We start from the raw sequence: 26,567 nt of genomic DNA on the forward strand, positions 1-26,567 counted from the left end.
AACTTTCAGTTGGACAGTGACTACATACATACCTGAAATATTTTTGTGTATGTGCTATAAACAATGTAGCAAATAAATTACTCATTATGAGGGGTAAATTTACTAAGATATAAGTTCTATTTAAGATAGCAACCAATCAGAATCCAGGTATTATCTTCCAGTAGAATCTGATTGGTTGCTATGGGCAACATCCCATCTTAAATAGAACTCCCATCCTAGTAAATTTACCCCTTGGTGTGTTCCTTATCTATGACATGGGACATTTATTAAACAGCACTTAACAGCCAATGTACTTAAATTATCAATTTTAAGCCATTACAAAGCTTATTGTCAGAGATAGTACAAAATACACACCTTTCCCATCCGACCACCAGTATAGCTCTCTTCAGCACAAGTATCTGAGAGATTTCAGCCGCTTTGTCTTTTCCAGCATTTAATTTATGGTGACAATGTCCATTGAAATCCCATATCTTAAACAACAAACATCTGTCTGTTACAGCCTGACATGTACACATGAACATGGGCCCTCATTCCGAGTTGATCGGTCGCAAGGCGAATTTAGCAGAGTTACACACGCTAAGCCGCCGCCTACTGGGAGTGAATCTTAGCTTCTTAAAATTGCGACCGATGTATTCGCAATATTGCGATTACTAACTACTTAGCAGTTTCAGAGTAGCTCCAGACTTACTCTGCCTGTGCGATCATTTCAGTGCTTGTCGTTCCTGGTTGACGTCACAAACACACCCAGCGTTCGCCCAGGCACTCCCACCGTTTCCCCGGCCACTCCTGCGTTTTTTCCGGAAACGGTAGCGTTTTCAGCCACACGCCCCTGAAACGCCGTGTTTCCGCCCAGTAACACCCATTTCCTGTCAATCACATTACGATCGCCGGAGCGATGAAAAAGCCGTGAGTAAAAATACTTTCTTCATAGTAAAGTTACTTGGCGCAGTCGCAGTGCGAACATTGCGCATGCGTACTAAGCGGATTTTCACTGCGATGCGATGAAAAATACCGAGCGAACAACTCGGAATGAGGGCCATAGTCAGCTATTTAGCGTTCAGTAAGCATTCACAGTAGTCCTTTAAGAAAAAAGAATATACAACAGCTCTGCATTCTACATACAGTATAAAAATTATTTCACAGAAAGGGTAGTGGATAAGTGGAATATCCTCCCATCAGAGGTGGTAGAGGCTAAGGGGTATATGCAATTGCGGGTGAATTGCGGCAATTTTTTCGCCCGTTTTTTAATTCGACACAATTCGACCGTCGAATTCCGGCAGGTGGGTGCCGGAATTCGACATATTCAATAAAAAACGAATTCGACAGTCCCGCTGTCGAAAAAACGGCCGATTTGACGGATTTTGATCCGATTTTTAAAAATGGTCAAAAAACGGTAAAAAACCCGAAAAAAAATTGCGTGGGGTCCCCCCTCCTAAGCATAACCAGCCTGTAACCTGAGCCGGTCCTGGTTGCCAAAATACGGGGGGAAAAATGACAGGGGATCCCCCATATTTTAACAACCAGCACCGGGCTCTGCGCCTGGTCCTGGTGCAAAAAATACGGGGGACAAAAAGAGTAGGGGTCCCCCGTATTTTTTGTACCAGCACCGGGCTCCACTAGCTGGACAGATAATGCCACAGCCGGGGGTCACTTTTACACAGCGCCCTGCGGCCGTGGCATTAAATCACTAACTAGTCACCCCTGGCCGGGGTACCCTGGAGAAGTGGGGACACCTTCAATCAAGGGGTCCCCCCCCAGCCACCCAAGGGCCAGGGGTGAAGCCCGAGGCTGTCCCCCCATCCAAGGGCTGCGGATGGGGGGCCGATAGCCTTGAGTAAAATGCTCAAAGAGCCCGAGGCTGGTTATGCTTAGGAGGGGGGACCCCACGCATTTTTTTTTCTGAATTTTACCCCATTCCATAAAAAAAAATATATATATATTTTTACAAATATATAAATAATACTTGTGCCTCCTAAATAGACAAACCAGTACCTAATCCCTTCTAATATAAATAGATATGCTATTACCAATAAAAAAAACACAAAATAAAACATGTTTTTTAAAATTTTTATTAGATTCCGCCAGCAAAGTGTGGCGGATTGAAAATGACGAATTTACTGTCTAAAAGCACTGTTGTCGAATTTACAATCTTCAATTGAATATACTTTTGTCGAATTGCCGCATTTGTACCATTGCAGAAATGTCGAATTTGACAAATGGCGAATTTCAAAAAGTCGAATTTGGAATGGCCGTTTTTTTGGCGAAAAGTACTGTATTGCATTGTCGAAATTTTTTTTTTTGGCGAAAATGTCCCGTTTTTCGACATTTTCGGGAATTCGACCGCAATTGCATATACCCCTAAGACTGTAGAGCAATTTAAACATGCTTGGGATAAGCATATGAATATCCTTGCAAAGAATTAAGGTTCAAAAAGGGTTGCGATTACCTAAAGCATAAAAGAAATGGGCAGACTAGATGGGCCAAGTGGTTCTTATCTGCCGTCAAATTCAATGTTTCTATGTTTCTATGTAACACATTATGCATATTAGTCTTCTCTATGCTGCTGTTTATGTTTCAGCATTTTGTAACATGGGTATCCAGAAAGATAAAAATATGATGCTTCCTCCAATTATGTGCACCTAGTTCAGTCATTCCCAAACTTTCTTGAATCATGGCGCCCTAGCGTTTCAGCATTTTTTTCACGGCACCCTTAGGAAAAAGGTTTTTTTTTTAAATCAATTTGGAAACAAAATATTGAATTAATATTAAATTAAGTAGATTGTGCCTACCTGTCATCCTCAGGTTCAGTTATGTGGTGGTGTACAGTTGTGCTTCTGATTGTACACAAGTTTTATGATTGGCAGCCACTAGCAATGTTTTTATCTATCAATTTAACCATAAAAAATTTGATTTGGTCCTGGACCACCAACCCAAGGAATCTCTGCAAGAGTTTGGACACACAGACTTTTGTGTAGATTTGATCCTTCATAGAATAATAATATAGACATGGAATGATATCCCTTGGAGTGTTGGTATCTTTCAGCCAAAGGCAGAAGGTGTGATTGGCTCTGTCCAGAAGAGACATATCATCTAGTACTGAAGGAGCAAGGATGCCGAAGAAGGGAGAAGATAATCTGATAAGTGCGCAGGTTCCACCGATTCCAAGATGTTTCATATGCCCCTATTATCACGATCCTCTTACTTTTCTACCATCAGTATAGTGCCTGTGTGGAGCTGGTCTATCTTCTATTCGGATTCTTGCTGGCAAGAAACAACTTCATCCTGATTATGTTCCAGAGCTAACACTTCAGTTTTAAAGCAAGAGAACACCTTCTGGATCTATTACCACTTTCCTTATATTCCTCATACAACAGGAAAGCGACAATATCAGACTAGTAGAGGAACCATATCCTCTGATTCCACATCCAGGTTTTTGAGATGCAGAGAACTGGGGATTCTTAAAGTAGCCAACAAGATTATGAGAACCAGACTTCTTACCCCTGGGTATAACAGTAAAGTGGAAAGAAGGCTATAGAGAATAGTGTAAACACCATGGGTTTAGCTCCAGACACGAGACATGGATTTTCAGGTTAGTGCTGACATACTGTGGCATTACAAAGGTGGTCAAAATCTGTCAGGGTAGTAGAGAGAGTTCCATGCAACTGTGCACAACAGAGAGTCACTGTGACAGCCAGGCAAGGGAGCCAGAAGCTGTGAAAAATGGGGGGTGGAGGGTGTCCAGTGAAAGTAGTTTAGAGAGTCCACAGCAAAAAACAGCAGCTGAGGGGAGAGTACAAGGCAAGTAGAGATTCAGCCCACGGTTAGTAAGACTAGGATACCTCTGAGAAATCTTGACAACACAGGTGTCAGGAAAGTAAATATCTAGTCAGTCAATCTGCTGCTGGAAGTGGGGATCTGACGAGAACAACTCTGGGCTCAGGAACCAGTTGAAGCTGCAGTATCCAATGACCAAGCTGACAGGGTGAGGATGCCTGCAGGAGAGGAGTAGAGAGTTCACCACAGTTTGGAGGAAATGGGCAGCACACAGACTCAGGTGGTGAGATTTGGCTGAGCAGGGCTGCACATTTGTGTGCTGTACATCACCACCTCTGCAATTTGCTGGACTGGCATCAGTGGAGTATCCCCCAGCAGGATGGACAGTGGAACCTCCATTGAGCTCTGTTGGGAAGAGCCTGTGGTGGGCCAGAGAAGGCCGCAAGTCCGATCTGCAGGAAGCTGCCACCCTGTGTACAAAATTGGGTCTGGAGTAGAGGAGGTGTATCCGATGGACACTTCGAGGTTCAGTGAGTTGGCTCAACATATGGGTGAGGGTGGATGGGAAGGAGTGGCAGTGAGCAGTGGAGAATCCCATGGTGCTGGTAAGGAGTCTTACAGGGACACAACCAGCACATTTAATATTTGCTGGCAGCGACACATCATTCCCATTCCATTACTTTCTTATGTTGTATTTTTTATTTTATTTTTTATTTTTGTTTATGTTTCATTGCACTTACAATTCAATAAAATAAAGAGATTACAAAAAGGATTAATACTGGATATAAATAAATTAACTAAGAAATAGAGGTTATGACATTAAAAGGGAGAATTTATCAAAGCTTGGAGAGAGATAAAGTGGAAAGAGACAAAGGGGCCCATGTAACACTCCACTTACAGAGAAGACAAAAGCCACTTCTGCTTCTCCTGTTATCACTGTGAAGCAGGAGGCAGCTACCGCGATCTTTACTAAAAACTGCCTGACGAGGACAGTGAACGGTTTGTCGTACCCTCAGCGGTGACAGCAGAGACGCATTGACTGCACTATCTCCCATCCTGCGCAGGATATATATATATATATATATATATATATATATATAGAGAGATATATATATATATATATATATATATATATATAGATAGAGATATATATATATATATATATATATATATATACAGCAAGGTGGCACTCCTGGACTCCATTCAAGTGGAAAAAGGTGCTTTTATTTGCAACGTTTCGGGGTGTGTTCTGATGACGGGGGGCGAGTACCCCAAAACATTGCAAATAAAAGCACCTTTTTCCACTTGAATGGAGTCCAGGAGTGCCTCCTTGCTGTATATGTTGGTATGTGGGGCTGGTTAGCCCATGGGAGTGCACCCTGGCAAGTACTTTTAAAGGCTATTAAAGGAGTGCTGGATCTGTGGTTTATGCATCTTCACGTGATGAGAAGCAGATAATAGCAGCTAGAGGTGAGGAAGCCAACATTGTAGTAGACTGTTGATGGTGAGAGGCCTCTAGTTAGTAACACCTGGGACACTTAGGGTGTGTACACACTGTGAGATATTTTCTTTCGATTTTGACTATATAGTCAAAATCGTAAGAAAAGTTAGTGCAGATCGCAAGGTGAAAGTCACCTTGCGATCCTGATTCGATCCCGATGCGCGGTCCCGCCAGGTCGGCATCGCAAGAAAAGATAGACTGTGCAGGCAAGTCAGTCTTGCTAGATCGGTGTACTATCTAGTTCATCTCACGTCAATGAAATCTCACATAAGCCAAAATCTCACATAAGCCAAAATCGTATGCACACATAGTCCATATCTCAAGAAAAGTTAGTCAAAATCTGTGCTGTCTGGGCTCCGGGAGTTCAAGGGAAATCGCAAGTGAAAATCGGGCATAGCAAGGATCTCACCCTTAGTGCTAGCCCAAACCTCCCAACTTTATGCTGTACCGAGATGAAATTAAAGTGAGGGCCGTGGACTCACAAGAAATGCTAAGCCATGCCCCAGTATTCATTATGGTGAGGGCATGCCCAGCGCTCTGGGAGGTGCTGGCCATGCACCCAGTGTCTCTCTTCCATAAATAGATGCTGAGCACATGCAAACAGCATCTATTCACTGCTGCTCGCAGAGCAGCGCAGAGAGTGACCAGGTACTTCCAATCTCCCCCCAACGAGAGACACTGTGGCACGCGAGTGCAGTGGCGCACCCAGGGGGGGGTTTCCAAGCACCCAGAAACCCCCCTCCACAAAAAAAATAATTATTATTATTTTAAATGCTGCATGAGTATTAATAATGGCTGTCTAGCGTCCTCTACAGCCTGCTGTCTTTCTGGTGGCACTTGTAAGTGCTTTACTTTATTTTAATTATAGTACATATATATCCATGTGCAATTTGTGCATACATATAAACACATGTATATACATACATATAAACACACACACATATGATATATATATATACATGCGTATATATATGTATGCATGTTTAATATGCTACGTGTATATATACATGCGTATATATATGTATGCATGTTTAATATGCTACGTGTATATGTATATGTGCATATGTATGTGTGTATATATATATATATATATGTATATATATATAGGTGTATATACGGTATATGTGTAGATGTGTATGTATATATATATTTATATATACACACACACACAGACACACTAGTTTTACGGACCCAGCATATAATGGGTCACCTCAGTCCCCACCCCTGTGCTTGGCTCCACCCAGTTCTGGAAACCCCCCCCCATGCAAATCCTGCGTTTGCCACTGGAGTGGGATAGCTGGACACTGTCTGAAAAACTGGACTGTCCCACCAAAATTAGGACAGTTGGGAGGTATGTTCTAGCCTGCACTTACCACTTGCTGGTAGATAAAAAAAAGAAAACCTTTAGTACATATGGAGAAGCAATATGTACAGGGATTTTCTCAGACCTATTTATATTTCCCCTTAGTACATGGACCTGAAAGAATCTGCCAACCAGCTCCTGTCATTTGTCAAGCACAGCCTGTAACATGGCAGTTGGTAGCTGATTAGTTCATACTTAGGGGTTTATTCATGAAGCAGTGAAAAGGGTGTAGAAGTGAGCCAGCGGAGACGTTGCCCAAGGCAACCAATCGCCATTGAAGTAACATTTATAGTTTGCATACTATACAATTGTACGGAGCAGCCGATTGGTTGCCATGGGCAACTTCTTCACAGGTTCACTTCTGTACTGTACTGTACTGTATGTCTACTTTTGCACAACTGTGTGTGCTCTTAAAAATTTGCACTTGACAATGGGGTTGTTGGGAGAACTGGGAGAATTCCTTCCTGTGTTCGAGTTCGCGCATGAGTGACTTTTTCACGAACATGAAAAAATAAGATTTTGTCGTCCACCAAGGGACATGCTTCCATTGATTTTTGGCAGATCTATGGAGAATACATGTTAAAATATTTTGTGCACAAAATTACATTTTATATTGGTTTTAGAACAAGGATTTTATTTTGGCAGTAAAATAAAATTAAATATTAATTGGAAAGTGAACTGGAAATAGGAAAAAAAATCATAATATTACACTTTTTTCATCCTTATGCAGGTAGTGCAGGTGAATTTAATTTTCAACACGCAACAAATCATATAATTAAAGAAAGCAGTTTTTAATAATAGTTTTGACAATCAAGGTTAACTTGGTAATTTGAAGGACATCTAATTTTTCAAATGCATTGTCAGATAATTTTTTTTGTTACATTTTTGAAGTTTACACGACACACAGGCATTATGTATGTATAAGAAGCAGATGCAAACGTTTTGTCTTCAAATATAACATAAACTATGTAAAAGGTGTTCTTATCAAATTTAACAAAAATTAAACACTTTTCAAACACTTCTATGAAGGGGTAATATGTTTTTTATTTTTATTATTTTTTCTTCTAGTTTTTCAGGTAGAAGAGAATGTCACTTTCCTGTGGCTTAAAATATGATTTACACTGCCATTTGTGTGCTGTGAAACCTTTTATTATATTGGTATACCCATTATTCAAAGATGTATATCCTCATGAGCCATTTACTCAACACAGATTCCAGTTCTGTGTATGTCATTTACATTTAGAATGGTAAAACTGAAGCCTGCTGTTGGATTTTATTGGTCGTTTTGTTTCACAGACACATGAAGTTTCCAAAAAATGTGACTCCTATTACATACTCTTTAAGTGCACGGTCTCCAGCAAATCCCACTTGTCTCATTGTAGTAGCTGCAGGCCTGATGGAGTTTTGGATAAGACTAAGAGGAAGATTTATTAAACCTTCTAAATAGTAAAAGTGTTGCCCATAGCAACCAGTCAGGTTCAAGCTACCATTTTATGGAATGTACTTAATAAATAGCTAGAATGTGATTGGTTGCTATGGGCAACTCCTCTACCTGTCATCCTTAGAAGGATTGATAAATCTGCCATTAAGTCTGAAGGTTATGTTTAGGTTTATAGTTGATAACATTTCATAGGTTTTTAAAAACAGTATCAAAACATCCCTGTGCAATGGCATTACAAACCATAACCTTAATCTATGTACTTGGATTTAAACTTTTTTGTGTGTGTTAAAATGCAATTTACATTAATTGAGGAAACCTTTCATCTAATTTACATCTGTGTAACTGGAGGTGGTTTGTGTGACAATAACCACACTGGGATTTTTTTTTTCATGTTTGCTGCATTGCATTGGTTTAGCCAGGAATTAACAATTTAGAGGCCCAGTTATCATTAAATATTTGCGGCTTATTCTCTGAAAATACCAGTTTTTTGGGGGGTAGCTGCAAATATTTAGCATCCCCCGAATGTATCAGAGGGACCGCAGCAGATATCTTCAATACCTGGTGTGTTCGCTCCATTCCCACCTGCAGCTGCAACCCCCATAGTTTTCTATGGGAGAAGTTATTCTAACAGATTTACCAAGCTCCGGAATGCTCTGCGTTGTGGAGTTTGACCCCTGCAGCTAATGCCATGTGAAAATGGCGTTAGCTCGCTGTAGCCTATGGGCTAAAAATTTGCATAATAAGCTGGAAGAGAGTTCCCCCAGAACCCTCTCCAGCAGTGGGCGCCGTGCATGCATGGTCAGCAAGACCGCACATGTGCAGAAACTCTGATAGCAATATATGGGTACTCTATAATACATGGCACCGATATAGTTGTATACTGCAATTAAATTCTGTGCGCTAATATAGTGCCCAGATCGCACTGAATATGTGTTTAATGATATAGACCCCTTAAAGAGCAACTGAAGAAACGATTTGACAATAATATATATTAATGGATATGCATTACCAGACATAATATACATTAAATAAATGGAATGTTTGTCCTTATCTTAGTATGTGCAATTGTGCACCCCTCTGCAGCAGGCTTCTAGGCAGAAGGTGCTTCTCTAAGGGGGTCTATTTATGAAGCTAAAAATTCCAGTCAGAACTCAAAAAAAAATTGTTTTAGAGGATTGCCTCAATCGAGCAATGAAACTATTTAAAAGGGGGAGGAGGGAAGAGATTAATAAAAGTTGTAAGTGAAGTCAACCTGTATTTCAAAATCCTTGTTTTACATGATGTTCTAAGCTGTCTCTACAAGTTGTCGCAAGTTGAGTGTGCGATATACAGTAAGCTTCTCCAGCACCACAAAGAGAGCAAATGCGCTTTGTGGGATTTATTCAGCTTCAGTTGCAGTTTTGCTAAAATCGCACAACTGCAACTGCTATAACTTGCATGCTGGGGGCTGCCTAGCACCTGGCAAGGACGCCTAGCATGCTAATGGCGGCCAGCGATGCGATCGCAATTCAATTGCGATTGCATCATTAAGGGAAGCCCCCCTGGCTTTGCAGCCTAGAAGGCAGTCAGGCAGCCGTAATTTTCTGCGTCGCAGCGGCTGCCACTCTTTTTACTGCCATGCCCCTGCAACATCGCCGCCAACTACCGCCCCGCAAACGCCTCTGCCTGTCAATCACAACCGCCCCGCGAACGCCTCTGTCTGATGCAATCACATTGGCCGGCCTGCATACGCGCAGATTGGGACCTGCGCATGAGTAATGGCCCTAAAACCTGCTCAATGCGATCGTCCATAATGAATAAGGCCCTGTGTTATAACACTGCTGCACTTTATGTCATGAAAAACAGAAGTTTAAGAATCTCAGATAAGATAGTCCAACACAACTAAATATGCATATTATTATTAAATTCCATGGTTTTCTTTGCAGAAGTGTAGTAATTAGTAGCTATTTCTGCTGGGTTGGACAATTTGTCATTTCAAAAGCTGTGATAAATTATTAAATATTCCACATTTGGTGGGATTTCCATCTTATTTCCACATTCAAGATAATTACTGTATCTATTGAAATAGTTGGAGACTCCATGCCCACAGGTCCTTGGTTCTGGATCCTTTCCTATTTTGTGAACCCAGTGGTTTAATACAGAAAATATCTAGAAACATAGAATTTGACGACAGATAAGAACCAGTTGGTCCATCTAACCTGCCCCTTTTATTTAGCCTTTAGGAAATCTCAACCCTTTTTGATCCAAAGTTCTTTGCAAGGATATTAAAATTTATTTAGCTCTTATTTGTCCTGCATACTTTTCAAGACATTTTGACACTCAACAATTTAAAAAAAAAATTCTTTTTAGTTTTCCTGTATCTGGCTGCCACATAATCAGCTTGTCTTGTTCTCTTAATGTCATCAACGTGCTTCATAGAACAAGCTCAGGATTTCAGTATGTGTTGAGGTTAGGACCACATTCTTCTTCTGTCCTGTGTTTGAAACATAATGGAGTATAGGAAGCAGGTGTGTCTGATTGCAAAAGAGTAACATGACAGAATTGCCACTTATAACTAGAGATGAGCGGGTTCGGTTCCTCGGGATCCGAACCCCCCCGAACTTCACCTATTTTACACGGTTCCGAGGCAGCCTCGGATCTTCCCGCCTTGCTCGGTTAACCAGAACGCGCCTGAACATCATCATCCCGCTGTCGGATTTTCGCGAGATTCGTATTCTATATAAGGAGCCGCGCTTCGCCGCCATTTTCACTCGTGCTTTGGAGATTGAACGGAGAGGACGTGGCTGCGTTCTCTCCCTGAAAAGCTCCGTAATCTGTGCTCAGTGTGCTGCAAATATCTGTGCTCAGTGTGCAGCAAATAATCTGTGCTCAGTGTGCTGAAAATATCTACATTCTCAGCCTGAAAACGCTCCATATCTGTGCTCAGTGTGCTGCAAATATCTGATCAGTGTGCTGCATTGTGGGGACTGGGGACCAGCAGTATATACTTTTCTATAGCTTCTATACTGCTTGTCAGGACACACATGGGTCACAGTTACACCGCTCTGTACTGATATATACAATAATATATATACTTTTCTATAGCTTCTATACTGCTTGTCAGGACACATGGGTCACAGTTACACCGCTCTGTACTGATATACAGTAATATATATACTTTTTTATAGCTTCTATACTGCTTGTCAGGACACATGTATCACAGTTACACCGCTCTGTACTGATATATACAATAATATATATACTTTTCTTATTTTCTATAGCTTCTATACTGCTTGTTAGGACACGTGTCTCACAGTTACACCGCTCTGTACTGATATATACAATAATATATATACTTTTCTTATTTTCTATAGCTTCTATACTGCTTGTCAGGGCACATGTGTCACAGTTACACCGCTCTGTACTGATATATACAATAATATATATACTTTTCTTATTTTCTATAGCTTCTATACTGCTTGTCAGGACACATGGGTCACAGTTACACCGCTCTGTACTGATATATACAATAATATATATACTTTTCTTATTTTCTATAGCTTCTATACTGCTTGTCAGGACACATGGTCACAGTTACACCACTCTGTACTGATATATATACAATAATATATATACTTTTCTATAGCTTCTATACTGCTTGTCAGGACACATGGGTCACAGTTACACCGCTCTGTACTGATATATACAATATATATACTTTTCTATAGCTTCTATACTGCTTGTCAGGACACATATGTCACAGTTACACCGCTCTGTACTGATATATACAATAATATATATACTTTCCTTATTTTCTATAGCTTCTATACTGCTTGTCAGGACACATGTGTCACAGTTACACCGCTCTGTACTGATATATACAATAATATATATACTTTCCTTATTTTCTATAGCTTCTATACTGCTTGTCAGGACACATGTGTCACAGTTACACCGCTCTGTACTGATATATACAATAATATATATACTTTTCTTATTTTCTATAGCCTCTATACTGCTTGTCAGGACACATGTGTCACAGTTACACTGCTCTGTACTGATATATACAATAATATATATACTTTTCTATAGCTTCTATACTGCTTGTCAGGACACATGGTCACAGTTACACCGCTCTGTCTGTACTGATATATACAGTAATATATATACTTTTCTATAGCTTCTATACTGCTTGTCAGGACACATATGTCACAGTTACACCGCTCTGTACTGATATATACAATAATATATATACTTTCCTTATTTTCTATAGCTTCTATACTGCTTGTCAGGACACATGTGTCACAGTTACACCGCTCTGTACTGATATATACAATAATATATATACTTTTCTTATTTTCTATAGCTTCTATACTGCTTGTCAGGACACATGGTCACAGTTACACCGCTCTGTACTGATATATACAATAATATATATACTTTCCTTATTTTCTATAGCTTCTATACTGCTTGTCAGGACACATGGGTCACAGTTACACTGCTCTGTCTGTACTGATATATACAATAATATATATACTTTTCTTATTTTCTATAGCTTCTATACTGCTTGTCAGGACACATGTGTCACAGTTACACCGCTCTGTACTGATATATACAATAATATATATACTTTTCTATAGCTTCTATACTGCTTGTCAGGACACATGGGTCACAGTTACACCGCTCTGTACTGATATATACAATATATATGCTTTTCTATAGCTTCTATACTGCTTGTCAGGACACATGGGTCACAGTTACACCGCTCTGTCTGTACTGATATGTACAATAATATATATACTTTCCTTATTTTCTATAGCTTCTATACTGCTTGTCAGGACACATGAGACAGTTACACTGCTCTGTACTGATATACAGTAATATTATATATACTTTTCTATAGCTTCTATACTGCTTGTCAGGACACATGGTCACAGATACACCGCTCTGTACTGATATATACATTAATATATATACTTTTCTATAGCTTCTAGTATTACAGTGCAGCATTTTGGTGACTAACAGTATATAGTTGTACAGTAGGCCATTGCTGTATCTTGCAGCTCTGTGTCACTGCAAGTATCCATTCCATATCTGTGCGTCATTTTTGTGAGCAGTATATATAGTATTACAGTGCAGCATTTTGGTGACTAACAGTATATAGTTGTACAGTAGGCCATTGCTGTATCTTGCAGCTCTGTGTCACTGCAAGTATCCATCCATTCCATTTTCTTCCAGTGATTTGGACCAATAATACCATTGATTAGAACGAATAATTCCAGTGATTTTGTCATTTTCTTCCAGTGATTTGGACCAATAATACCATTGATTAGAACAAATAATTCCAATGATTTTGTCATTTTCTTCCAGTGATTTGGACCAATAATACCATTGATTAGAATGAATAATTCCTGTGATATTGAAGTGTTTGTGTCGCTTAGCTTAGCCGTCCAGCGACCACAGTGCACCTCTTTTTCTCTTTTCTTTGCATCATGTGCTGTTTGGGGCCAAATTTTTTAAGTGCCATCCTGTCTGACACTGCAGTGCCACTCCTAGATGGGCCAGGTGTTTGTGCCGCCCTCTTGGGTCGCTTTGCTTAGTCATCCAGCGACCTCGGTGCAAATTTTAGGACTAAAATAGTATTGTGAGGTGTGAGGTGTTCAGAATAGACTGGAAATGAGTGGAAATTGTGGTTATTGAGGTTAATAATACTATAGGATCAAAATTACCCCCAAATTCTATGATTTAAGCTGTTTTTGAGGGATTTTTTAAAAAATACACCCGAATCCGACAAAAAAATTTCAGGGAGGTTTTGCCAAAACGTGGCCGAATCCAAAACACAAAACCCGAAAAATTTCCGATGCACATCTCTACTTATAACTAGGGATGAGCTTGGGACTTCCCGCCAGACTCGGATCCCAGAACGAGGCAAAACGTCATCATCCCGCTGTCGGATTCTTGCTGGTTTTGGATTCCATATAAGGAGCCGTGTGTCGCTGCCAATTTCACTACGGATTTGGAGAGTGAGGGAGACCGACCTCTGTCTCTCTGTGGGTGGTGGCGTTGGGTGGGAACAGTATGTGCTCATTAGGGGTGCTGTCCTATGTACTGTACAGGGGTGCTGTCCTGGGGTGTCCTGTGCTGTTTGGGGTGCTGTACAGGGGTGTTGCTGCCCTGTGCTGTACAGGGGTGTTGCTGTCCTGTGCTGTACAGGGGTGTGGTCCTGGGGTATCCTGTGCTGTTAGGGGTGCTGTACAGGTATGTTGCTGTCCTGTGCTGTACAGGGGAGCAGTCCTGGGGTGCTGTACAGGGGTGTCCTGTGCTGTTAGGTGTGCTGTACAGGGGTGCTGTTGCCCTGTGCTGTACAGGGGTGATGTCCTGTGCTGTTACGGGCGCTGTCCTGTGTGCTGTAAAAATAAAGGAATGCTGTGGCCCTGTCCAGTATGCTGTAAAAAATATAGGGGTGCTGTAAAAATAAAGGAACACTGTGGCCCTGTCCTGTATGCTGTAAAAATATAGGGGTGCTGTAAAAATAAAGGAATGCTGTGGCCCTGTTGGTGCTGTAAAAATAAAGGAACGCTGTGGCCCTGTCCTGTATGCTGTAAAAATTAAGGAACGCTGTGGCCCTGTCCTCTATGCTGTAAAAATATAGGGTTGCTGTAAAAATAAAGGAATGCTGTGGCCCTGTTGGGTGCTGTAAAAATAAAGGAATGCTGTGGCCCTGTCCTGTATGCTGTAAAAATACAGAGGTGCAGTAAAAATAAAGGGGCACTGTTCTGTGTGCTGTAAAAATAAAGGGGCCATATCCTGTATGCTGTAAAAATACTGGGGTGCTTTTAAAATAAAGGAACGCTGTGGCCCTGTCCTGTATGCTGTAAAAATACAGGGGTGCTGTAAAAATAAAGGGGCACTTCTGTTTGCTGTAAAAATAAATGGGCACTGTTCTGTGTGCTGTAATAATATAAGGGTGCTGTCCTGTAAAATGGAGAACAAAAATTTCGAGGAAAAACTGTGAAAGATCAGGAACCACTTCCTAGTACTAGTGCTGAAGCTGCTGCCACCAGTCATAACATTGACGATGCATTTCCATCAACATTGTCTGCTAAGTTCGATGCCCAACCTCACACAGAGCATGTAACATCCAAGAAGCAAACATTAATAACCCCAAAAAAAGAAATTATCTGATGAGAAATGTAAAATTGGCAATATGCCATTAATGACACAAAGTGGCAAGGCTAAGTCTTTGGCCTATGTTCATGACTGGTAGTTCAGCTTCTCATGAAGATGGAAGCCCTCCTTCCTCTCGAAAAGGTTAAAAAAAAAGCTTGTTAAAGCACATGAAACAACTGTGCGTTCAGAGATATCACAAATCCCAAAGGAGAGTCCAAGTGTGTCCGTGGTTGCGCTGTCTAGCCCTGACCTTCACAACACTGTCTGGAAAGAGGAGGCCTCTACCACCATTTGCACGCCCCCTGCAAGTGTTGGGAGGAGCACAGTCAGTCCTGTTGCTGATATTGAGATTGAGGATGTAGAAGTACACCAGAATGAGGAGGATATTGGTGTAGCTGGCACTGAGGAGGAAGTTGACGGTAAGGATTCTGATGGTGATGTGGTTTGTTTGAATAAGTCACCGGTGGAGACAGTTGTTGGTCATGGGATGAAAAAGCCCATTGTCATGCCTGGGTAAAATACCAAAAAATCCACCTCTTCGGTGTGGAATTATTTCTCTGTGAGGATGAGGATGTAAACACTGAAGGGGGTAGGTAATCGGAGGATGAGGATGACATCTTGCCTCTGTAGAGCCAGTTTGTGCAAGAGATTAATTGCTTCTTTTTTGTGGGGCCCAAACAAATCAATCATTTCATCCACAGTCGTGTGGCAGACCCTGTCGCTGAAATTATTGGTTTGTTAAAGTGTGCATGTCCTGTTTAAACAATATAAGGGTGGGAGGGCTCAAGGACAATTCCATCTTGCACATCTTTTCTTTGTCTGCCACATCATTCATCATTCCAGGGGTGCTTCCCTATATGGGTTGCTGCCCCTCTGCCCTATCAGTCCAGGGGTGCTGCCCCACTGCTGTTTAAGTCCAGGGGTGCTGCTGCCTGTCTACTGTGCTGTGTAATTCTCCAGGGGTGCTGCCTATGTTGTATAAGTCCAGAGGCGTGTCAGTATAATTCCAGGGGTGCTGCTGTACTTGATCCTAGGTTTAAAGTTTAAACTAAAGCCTAGAGCAGATTATGAAACAAGATTCAACATCACAACCAGATTTGTGAAAACATATAGCCGCAAAGGTGGAAATGGAAATTCCAAGTTTGACGAAGTGTTTTCCAATAAAGTGGGGGGAGACATTTGGGGCCAAAGTCAGTCAGACTCAGAAGAGACAGAATCATAATCAAGCAGAACATAACATGGCAACATCTCCTACTTCATTTTCTCTGGCAACTGCCAGAGAAAACTAGATTTTCCAAACACACCTACTGTATATGTCTATATGTCTGCCATATAATTCCAGGGGTGTCCTGTCTGAACCCGCTCATCTCTAGTAGATATATCTTCTAGTGTGCACTGTGTACCCAGCATTAGAGAGAGGTTCTTCTCAATGTTTTCATGTTAGGGACTCAAATTAATGGCTCAACCTTTAGTCAACCTTAATTTTGATTTATTATTAATGTTCCACACAAGATGCACATTTGTTGTACAGGTTTCTTTTCCTTTATTTTGTAAATGTTTTCTCCTTAATAATTGTACAATGTAAGGGCTGCGTAGGGTTATCGCAAGACCTTGCAGTGTTAGAAGACCAGAGTTTCAGTAATCTTGCATTGCACCAGCTTTCCATTGCACTGCTCCACTAGATGAGCCAGGAGCTCATGTGAGGCACAAACAGTTACTGAATAAGGGCCCAGTATGGAGTCTCATGGTGGCTTCCAGCCAGGAAACTGTCTGGCTTGCCAGGCTGAGGCATGCTGGTGGCACAGAGGTTAGCATTGCTTCCTCCCACAGTCCTACTTATAATATGAAATGAGTTTCAACTAGAGTGGTAAGCTCCACTAGGGCAGGGGCTCAATAACAAAACATTCACTGCACAGTCCTGCTTAGTACTGTACCAAACTCAACTTGCCCTATCCGGGGCTGCTGTGGGGGCTCACGAGGGGCTGCTAAAACATCTAAGGGACTGCTTTATTTAAAAATAAAATAAACAAGACACACAGGTATGCTCACATGCATGTAACTGGGACACACAGGTATGCTCACATGTGTGTAACTGGGAGCTGTGAAAAATGAAAATAAGGCATCTGCCACAAAATATGTAAATAAAAATGCAATAAAAAAAATAAAAAAAAGAAACCCACAAGATTTTCACAAAATAAGTCTCCAGACTCCGTGGAGGGGAAAATATCCAATCTTGATCCTGTGGTATAAGACTGTTTATTTGCATCCCAGCATTAAATCTGAGATTATCGTAATCCCTGAAAATGGAGAAGGGGGTACAAATTCGGAGGATTTGGCCTCTAGTTTTTCAGTTTGTCCAGTAATGTGGTAATTATACATTTGCTTGGTTAAAGTCCTTTCTGTTCCACACCACGATAGGAGTGGAGGTGAAAGCCTGTGTGTTATTCCTGATTGCGTGTGCCTCTCTAATTTTTAATCACTTTCTGGACACTGTCTTTTTCCTCTTGCCACATCTCATAATGTGAAAAGTCATCAAATATGCAGGTGGTATGTTTGTAGCTAGCTATGATTCAGAGAACTTGGCGAGCTTTTTCCAGGGGGACTACCTGTAGCTGAAATGATGGGTTTATTAAACTGTGAATGTCCTGTTTAAGCAACATAAGGGTGGGTGGGAGAGCCCAAGGACAATTCCATCTTGCACCTCTTTTTTTAATTTGCATGATGTGCTCTTTGGGGCCTAGTTTTTAAAATCTGCCATCCTGTCTGCCACTGCAGTGCCACTCCAAGATAGGCCAGGTGTTTGTGCCACGCACTTGTGTCGCTTAGCTTAGTCATCCAGCCACCTCAGTGCAACCTTTTGGCCTAAAAACAATATTGTGAGGTGAGAGGTGTTCAGAATAGACTGGAAATGAGTGGAAATTAATGTTATTGCGGTTAATAATATTGTAGGAACAAAAAAAAAAACACAAATTCTGTGATTTTAGCTGTTTTATGTTCTGTTTTGTTTTGTTTTGTTAAATCCAGATCCAAAACCAGAACTCAAAAGGGTGGTTTTGGCAAAACCAATCCAGATCCAAAACATGAACAGAGATCCAGATCCAAAACCAAAACATAAAACCCGAAAAGTGTCCGGTGCACATCTCTACATAATTGAGAAAACTTGAGATTCTGCCTTTCTTTTTTTTCAGCAACCTCTTGAGGCATCTTCTGGCTTTTGAGACCTTAGAATCTAAGGCTTAGATAGAAATAGTATGCCATAAAACACATGTAGTATTAAAAAAATAAAATTGCATCAAACTTAGACAGAACTGCTTCATAATCAGTTTTGTGGATTTATAGGTATGGTTTGGCCTCTTTTCCCATAACATAAAGAAGTGAACTTGCCAGTGTTTCCTCTTTAGTTTAGCAGTTAGGTGAAAACAGACAATCTGTCATTCCATTCTGGCCATGCAGCAGGATTATTATACGGAAAATATTCAGTTGCTGGAAACTGTGCCATATCATCAGTGCGATTTGCTGTTCTGTGCCTGTAAGAGTCTTACTTCCTGGCCTGCTTCAGTGGCCGTAGTTGGGATATCAAAGGCAAGCTGCTGATGTTTAAGTTTGCACATGAATCCTGATGGTTACTTCACAAATATGCACATTCAAAATGCACCCAGATACATGCATGTCCCCCAACTGTCCCAATTTCAGCATGACAGTCCCGCTAATTGGACACTGTCCCGCTGTCCCTCCTGTGGGTCGCAGTGTCCCGTGGGCGGGGGGGGGGGGGGGGCAGGGCAGTTGGGAGATGTAGCGATCACCACTGCTCTGCAAAGCAGCCGGTGATCACACTGAATAGATGCCGTGTGTATGCGCACGGCATCTATCAGCATAAGGAGGGGAGCAGGGGGCTGTCTAGCAGCACATGGAGCACTGGACACGCCCCCAAAATGATGAAAACGGGGGTTGTGGTAATAGGCCATCGTGACACTCCGCCCCTCTACCCGAAGCTCTGCCCCCTTTTCAGCCATGGTCGCACCTCTGGCGCGGCGTGTCCCGATTCCCAAGGGACAGAAGTTGGGAGCAGTGGCGGATCTTGCCATGGGCAAGCGGTACTTTTGCCCGGGGCGCCGCCTTCCGGAGGGTGCCGGCGCCATCCGGAGGGCGCCGCACCAGGGCAAGATCCGCCACTGTGCCCCCCGCAGTGCCCCCCCGCTTTGAAGGGAACCAGATGCGTAGCGTCTAGTTTCCCTTCATTGAGAGGACCTTAGTTGTGCGGTGCGCGATGACGTCATCGTGCACCGCACAGCAAAGATCTTCTCCATGAAGGGAAACTAGACGCTACGGTCTAGTTTCCCTTCATGTAGAGGACCTTTGCTGTGCGGTGCGTGATGACGTCATTGTGCACCGCACAGCATAGTGGCACAGACACTAGGGGTCATAATTGACCTCTAGTGTCTATGCTGTTCTATGGGAGAGACGTAATAACGTCTCTCCCATAGATCGAGGAGAGGAGAGAAGAGCGGCGGCGGCGGAGGAGGTCTGCAGCGGTCTGGATCAGGAACGGGGATGGTAAGTATACTTTTTTTAATTTAATTTTTTCTTTCAGCATCGCTACAGGGGGCATAAATGGGGGCATAACTGACCACGCCCCCATTTGAAACCACGCCCCTATACTTTGCCCGGGGCGCCACAAGGCCAAGAACCGGCCCTGGTTGGGAGGTATGGATACATGTGATTTCGGTGGTAGCTTCTGGGTGGTAACGGGTTACAATTGCACTGAAACAGGCAAACATGTTCAGACAGAGATTCTGCGCTTCCATAAGGCTGGTGCAATCTCTGATGGCGCAACCGATGGTGCGGCAGATTAGCACCACAAAATGTTTATTTCAGTTCTAGTTTTTGTTAACTGATTCCAGCTCAAGTCTAAGTGCCTCATCTTCCCCAAAGCTTTAACTCCTTCCAGAGTCGTCACGTGGTTATGGCTCGCATCCAGGTATTCCAAGTTAGGCAGGCATGAGACATCTTCCAGTAGGAAGACCATCAGCCACGGAATTAACATAAAAACGCAGTAGCGTCAGCGGAACCTCTGAATCAGATCCATGGGGGTATATTTACTAAGATTCGTAATTGTCGGGATTTGGAGGGAGATTAAACACGAATGACATCAGTAGTGTGAATTTGCAACTTTTTGGTTTTTTTACGACTCATTTACTAAGTTGTCGTATTCTGCATTTTCATTTTTTCCGATGCCGATGTCATTCGTAATGTCTGGCAGTGTTTTACGGGAGTGATTAGTAAAACACTGCCGGACTTAACACAATGAATCCCGGCCGGATCTGTGAGTTCCGTGCAGGGCTTCATTGTGTATATTATGAGAAGTGATGAAAGTGTTAAAATTGAAAAAAAAAATTGCGTGGGGTCCCTCCTCCTAAGCATAACCAACCTCGGGCTCTTTGAGCCAGTCCTGGTTGTAAAAATACGGGGGGGGGGAATGACTGGGGTCCCCCAATATTTAAACAACCAGCACCAGGCTCTGTGCCTGGTCCTGGTGCAAAAAATATGGTGTTTTTAGCAGCCATGCAAACGCTATGCCGCCTCCCACTGGGAGTATATTTTAGCTTAGCCGAACTGCGAGCGAAAGGATCGCACAGCGGCTACAAAATAATTTTGTGCAGTTTCAGAGTAGCTTCAGACCTACTCAGCGCTTACGATGACTTCAGACTTTTCAGTTCCTGTTTTGACGTCACAAACACGCCCTGCGTTCGCCCAGCCACGCCTGCGTTTTTCTTGGCACGTCTGCGTTTTTTCTAACACTCCCTGAACACTCAGAAACGCCCATTTCCTGTCAATCACTCTGCGGCCAGCAATGCGACTGAAATACTTCGCTAGACCTTGTGTGAAACTACATAATTTGTTGTAATAATACATCACACGTGCGCATTGTGCCGCATATGCATGCGCAGAAGTGCCGTTTTTTTGCCTGATCGCTGTGCAGCGACCAAAAGCAGCTAGTGATCAACTCGGAATGACCCCCAATATACCAACCAGTCAACTCCTGTGATTTTTCAGGAACAGCCTGTAAAATGTAAGGCAGAAGCGGATTGGCTAGTACTTTATCTCTCATATTTTTTTCTCTCTCTCTCTGAGGTTTAATAAAGTCCACCCTAAGAGACTAAAATCCCTTTTTCAAGCAACATGAAGATAATATTCATGAGAGAGGTACTGTTGCTATTATTTATACACTCCTATAAGTTAAGGCCCCCATACTACTGAGATTAATTGGTGCAGTTGTGCGTTTTGCAGATGATTGTCTTAAGAAATTGCAGATGTATTAGGTTTACCAATTGCCAATTCCGAAAAAAGGTGATCGCAGTAGCAAAATCAGGTCTTTAAACAGGTTTAATATCAATGACCAATTAGGGCTTTTGATGTATTCTACCAATTGACCGTTTGGCCAACCGTTTGCATATAGAACAATTGAGATACTGCTGTCAATCAACTGTTGTAGACGGGGCCTATAGATTATCTCATGCGGCAGTGGGGCTGGATCTGGAGGTATCCCAATACCGACTGCTGATGCGGTGGGACCCAGCAGAGACCACGTACATGGCAATGGACCTGGATCCTGGAAAATCCAGTCTCCATCAGCCATTACGGACATTACATCCATGCACAATGACGGCGTGGCCATGTAAAAGAGCTTACAGGTCATCGCCCATAAGGTGAAGACGCAGGAAGTTCTGGGGGTGCTGTCCATGCAAAAGAGCTTAAAGGCTGTCACCCACCAAGTGAACATGCTTTTTGGTGAATGACTAAATCGTTTTGTCCTGTCTTTATTTTTATATTTTCTGTATAGGCGTTCTATTGGGCCCTTAATGTCCCGGCATGCAGCACGTGCTGGTACCTGTAGTCAACCTATACCCACCACCAGGAGAGCAGGGAATAGACCAAGGCTGGTTGTTTCAAGGGAGGGGAGCCCTTATTTAATTTCTGGAATACCAAGTTAAGAAGAATTCCAGCCCTGGGCTGACCAGTTTGGAGCTGGTTAACGTGATGGCAATGGGACCCCAAACTGTGCGTACCTCTGCTTTGGCATTATCCCTCCAGCTGGTTGGTTTGGGAGGGGGGGACACCATTGAAATTTTTTGTGTTCATTCTCCTTTTCTTTATCCTGCAGAGATCATACTGTGCAGTGCAGCTCTGACCATTATTATGTATACAGTCCATGACTAGTGACTAGTAAAATGCCAATCCTTTGGGGTGATGTATGGGCACTTTCATGATTTGCAGACCCAATCTTTGGATGAAAACAAATCTACAAATCACTGAAAAATATCTGAAATGTATGGGTGCAGATTGGTGGATTGGGGAACCTTTAAATCTGAATTGCTGATGTATGGGGACTTTCACTTGTGCTCCTCTGCGGTTTCTTGGCTACTGAAAGTGATGTGAAAAATGAATAATGGTCACACTAATTGCAGGTTTATTTGTTTTTTGTTTTTATTGGATATAAGTGGTCATTAGTATTCAATAAGGAGAATAATATTAATTTACAAAGTATTATACTATGTAATAGATAATAAATTGGTAATCAAGTATTTTGAAAGTCTGCCATTACCACAGGGACAGTAAGAACTTTCCCAATAGCAGTGCTGCTGTGGAATAGTTTAAGATTGATCGCCTACTGGCTTTGCATTAAACACCATTGACTACGGATGTCAAATGCAATCATTTTCACTTTCAGTCTAGGGCAGGGCTGGCCAAACCACTCCTTGAGATCTACCAACAGTTCATGTTTTCCAGGCCTCCTGGAGATCTGTAGAATTGTCAGTTAGGAATGAATGCAGCACATCTTAATTAGTAATGACTACACCTGTGCACCAGCTAGGTGATCTGGAAAATGTGAACTGTTGGTAGATCTCGAGGACTTGTTTGGCCAGCTCTGGTCTAGGGAGTGTTAGTGGAGAATTCTCCAGTAACCCCAATGCACATGTAGGTGGAACGGGTGTGGATCATAGGGTCGACCACAATTAGGTCGACAGTGTCTAGGTCGACCACTATTGGTCAACATGGTTTCTAGGTCGACATGGTTTCTAGGTCGACAGGGTCTCAAGTCGACAGGGTCTCAAGGTCGACATAACAGAAGGTCAACATATTGTTGTTTTTTTGGTGTCATTTTCTCCGTAGAGTTACCGGGAACCCCAATTAGTGCACCGTGTCCCCTTGCATGGCACGCTTCACTCGCCATGCTTCGGGCAAGGTTCCTCGCTGCGCTCGGCACAGATTACCATTCCCAGTTGTAGTCCATGTGAATCATAAAACATAAAAAAGTTAAAAAAAATTAAAAAAAAATTGAAAAACTCATGTCGACCTAGAGACCATTTCGACCTAGAAACCATGTCGACCTATAGTGATTGACCTAGACATTGTCGACCTAAGTGTGGTTGAACTAGAGACCGGATACCCGATGGAACATGCAGTTTGGTAGTTTGACCGCATATGGAGGCCATTGGAAGGAATTGCTATGAAAAGTATGTATTAGTAAGGGAAGTAATACTGGGGGTAATTCCAAGTTGATCGCAGCAGGAAATTTTTTGCAGTTGGGCAAAACCATGTGCACTGCAGGGGGGGCAGATATAACATTTGCAGAGAGTTAGATTTGGGTGGGTTATTTTGTTTCTGTGCAGGGTAAATATTTTCTGCTTTATTTTTACACTGCAATTTAGATTGCAGATTGAACACACCACACCCAAATCTAACTCTCTCTGCACATGTTATATCTGCCTCCCCTGCAGTGCACATAGGGGGTCATTCCGAGTTGTTCGCTCGCAAGCTGCTTTTAGCAGCTTTGCACACGCTAAGCCGCCGCCTACTGGGAGTGAATCTTAGCTTATCAAAATTGCGAACGAAAGATTCTCAAAATTGCGATTACACACCTCTTAGCAGTTTCTGAGTAGCTTCAAACTTACTCGGCATCTGCGATCAGTTCAGTGCTTGTCGTTCCTGGTTTGACGTCACAAACACACCCAGCGTTCGCCCAGACACTCCTCCGTTTCTTCAGCCACTCCCGCGTTTTTCCCAGAAACGGTAGCGTTTTTTCGCACACACCCATAAAACGGCCTGTTTCCGCCCAGAAACACCCACTTCCTGTCAATCACATTACGATCACCAGAACGAAGAAAAAACCGTGAGTAAAATTCCTAACTGCATAGCAAATTTACTTGGCGCAGTCGCACTGCGGACATTGCGCATGCGCATTAGCGACTAATCGCTCCGTTGCGGGGAAAAAATAACGAGCGAACAACTCGGAATGACCCCCATGGTTTTGCCCAATTGCTAACAAACTTGAAGCTGCAATCAACTCAGAATTACTCCCACTGAACGGTGTATTGTGGCTTTCTGCTTCATATCTGACAGCTTCATTTTTGTTGTTAAATAATCCAGTCATATTTTTAGGCAAAATGGTTACATAATGAGCTCTAAATTTCATATTAGCTTCATGGAAGTACCACTTGTCATTCTGTATCATAACATACACCAGGAAATACAGTAAATGTAATGTTTGTACAGTTATTAGCAAACAATATATACAGCCTGATTTTACAGGTTTCAGTGGCTAACACCATTATGAGAACCAAACAGCGAATAGAGCTCAATGACATGTTATAAAGCACGCTCTCCTCACCTTTACTGTTCCGTCAGTGCTCCCTGTTAAAAGCCTTGTTTCATTTGCATCTAGAGCCATGGTGCTAATCTCTTCATTGCCATGACAGCCTGAAAACTGTTTGATTTTCCGTCCAGTGTCTATCATCCAGAAGGTAATTGTCGATCCCGTGTCAGAGCTTATTACCTGGAAAGTGATGGGAACTGTGGTTTCACTTGAATATAAATAGTGTTTAATTTTTCTCACCTTCTGTTAGCTTCTAAATGAACATTATCTGCTCATTACCCTTGAATTGCAAAAGTGACTGTTCAACAGAAAGTATAGAATTTAGAAAAGACTATCGTAACTTAGTGATTAAAGATGTATGTGAGCAATTCCTGCATTACTAACTAGGCCTTTCATAATTTAAACACATTTAATGAAACTTTGAGGCCTATTTATCAATTAATATTTGTGGGATAACCCTAAAAACACCCATGTTCAGGGGGGATGTCAGGATCCTGAGCTCTGGGATGCCGCTGTCGGTATACTAACAGCCGACATTCCAAGTGCCAGGATCCCAATACCATCCTGTTCAGGGGGTATCCACAAATATTAAGAATCCCTGGTATTAACATGGAGATATCTTCCATACATGCCATGCTCCCTCCATTTCCAACCATGAAGCAGTCCCTATAAGTTACTATGGGATCTGCTATGCAGTTGGATTTACCAACCTCTGGAATGTGAAGCCAGTGTCCATGATTTCAGAGCAGAATATTGCCCAGAGCCTCACACTGCCTCTGCCTGCTTGCCTTCTCTCCATAGTGCATCCTGGTGCCCACTCTTCCGTAGGTAAATGACACATGCACCCGGAGGTTCACAAATGAAAATGTGAGTCATCACACCAGGCTACCTTCTTTCATTGCTCCATGGTCCAGTTCTGATGCACACATGTCCACTTTAAACAATTTCAGTGGCGGACAGGGGTCAGCATGGGCACTCTGACCAGTTTGCACCTACGCAGCACAGTTCGCAGTGCTACAATATCTCTTCTGTGGGGTCAGAACAGACAAGCTAGACTTCACTCCCCATGCACATCAATGAGTCTCGGGCACCAATAACCCTGTTGCCGGTTCACTGGTTGTCTTTTCTTGAACCACCCCACGTGCCTATTTGGAGATGCTCTGACCAAGTCATCTAGCCATCGCAACTTGGCCCTTGTACAAGTCGCTGAAAACCTTGGCTTGCCCATTTTCCCTGCTTCTTCTAACACATCAACTTCAAGAACTGAGTGTTCACCTGCTGCCTAACATATCCCATCCCTTGACAGGTGCCATTGAAACCAGATAATCAGTGTTATTCACTTCACCTATCACTGGTTTTAATGTAATGGCTGATTAGTATATTTCCCGGACATGTATGGTTTGGAAAAAACACTTTGAATACATGTCATGGTACAAAGAATATCCGTTTCTAGTTGCATTATTATGTTAGGAAAATTATTGGACTTCAAGATCTTTGAGGACCAAGATGTGTACTGCACTGTACCTTCCAAAAGGGATACAAGTGTGCATATACTTCCCTAACTCTGGGTTTCCTCATCCCCACCTGCCAACCACCAAATCAGCAGCCTCCTGACTACTCATCGGCTTCCATCTTTGCCAAGCCATGCTACTCAATACATAATTGATACACAATGCGGCTATAC

General features: G+C 42.4%; 1 protein-coding gene across 1 annotated transcript in view; it reads right to left on the reverse strand.

Annotated features, from left to right (window-relative positions):
* WDR49 (WD repeat domain 49) overlaps positions 1-26,567 on the reverse strand; it is a 459,475-nt gene that overhangs the window by 244,800 nt on the left and 188,108 nt on the right. The window contains exons 9-10 of the mRNA XM_063916191.1: positions 24,899-25,063; positions 355-470 (exon numbers count right to left, since the gene is read on the reverse strand). Of these exons, the coding sequence (XP_063772261.1) occupies positions 355-470; positions 24,899-25,063 (281 nt within the window). The remainder of the gene's footprint in view (positions 1-354; positions 471-24,898; positions 25,064-26,567) is intronic.

The sequence above is a fragment of the Pseudophryne corroboree genome, chromosome 4 (assembly GCF_028390025.1).
Source record: "Pseudophryne corroboree isolate aPseCor3 chromosome 4, aPseCor3.hap2, whole genome shotgun sequence".
Classification (NCBI taxonomy): Eukaryota; Metazoa; Chordata; class Amphibia; order Anura; family Myobatrachidae; genus Pseudophryne; species Pseudophryne corroboree.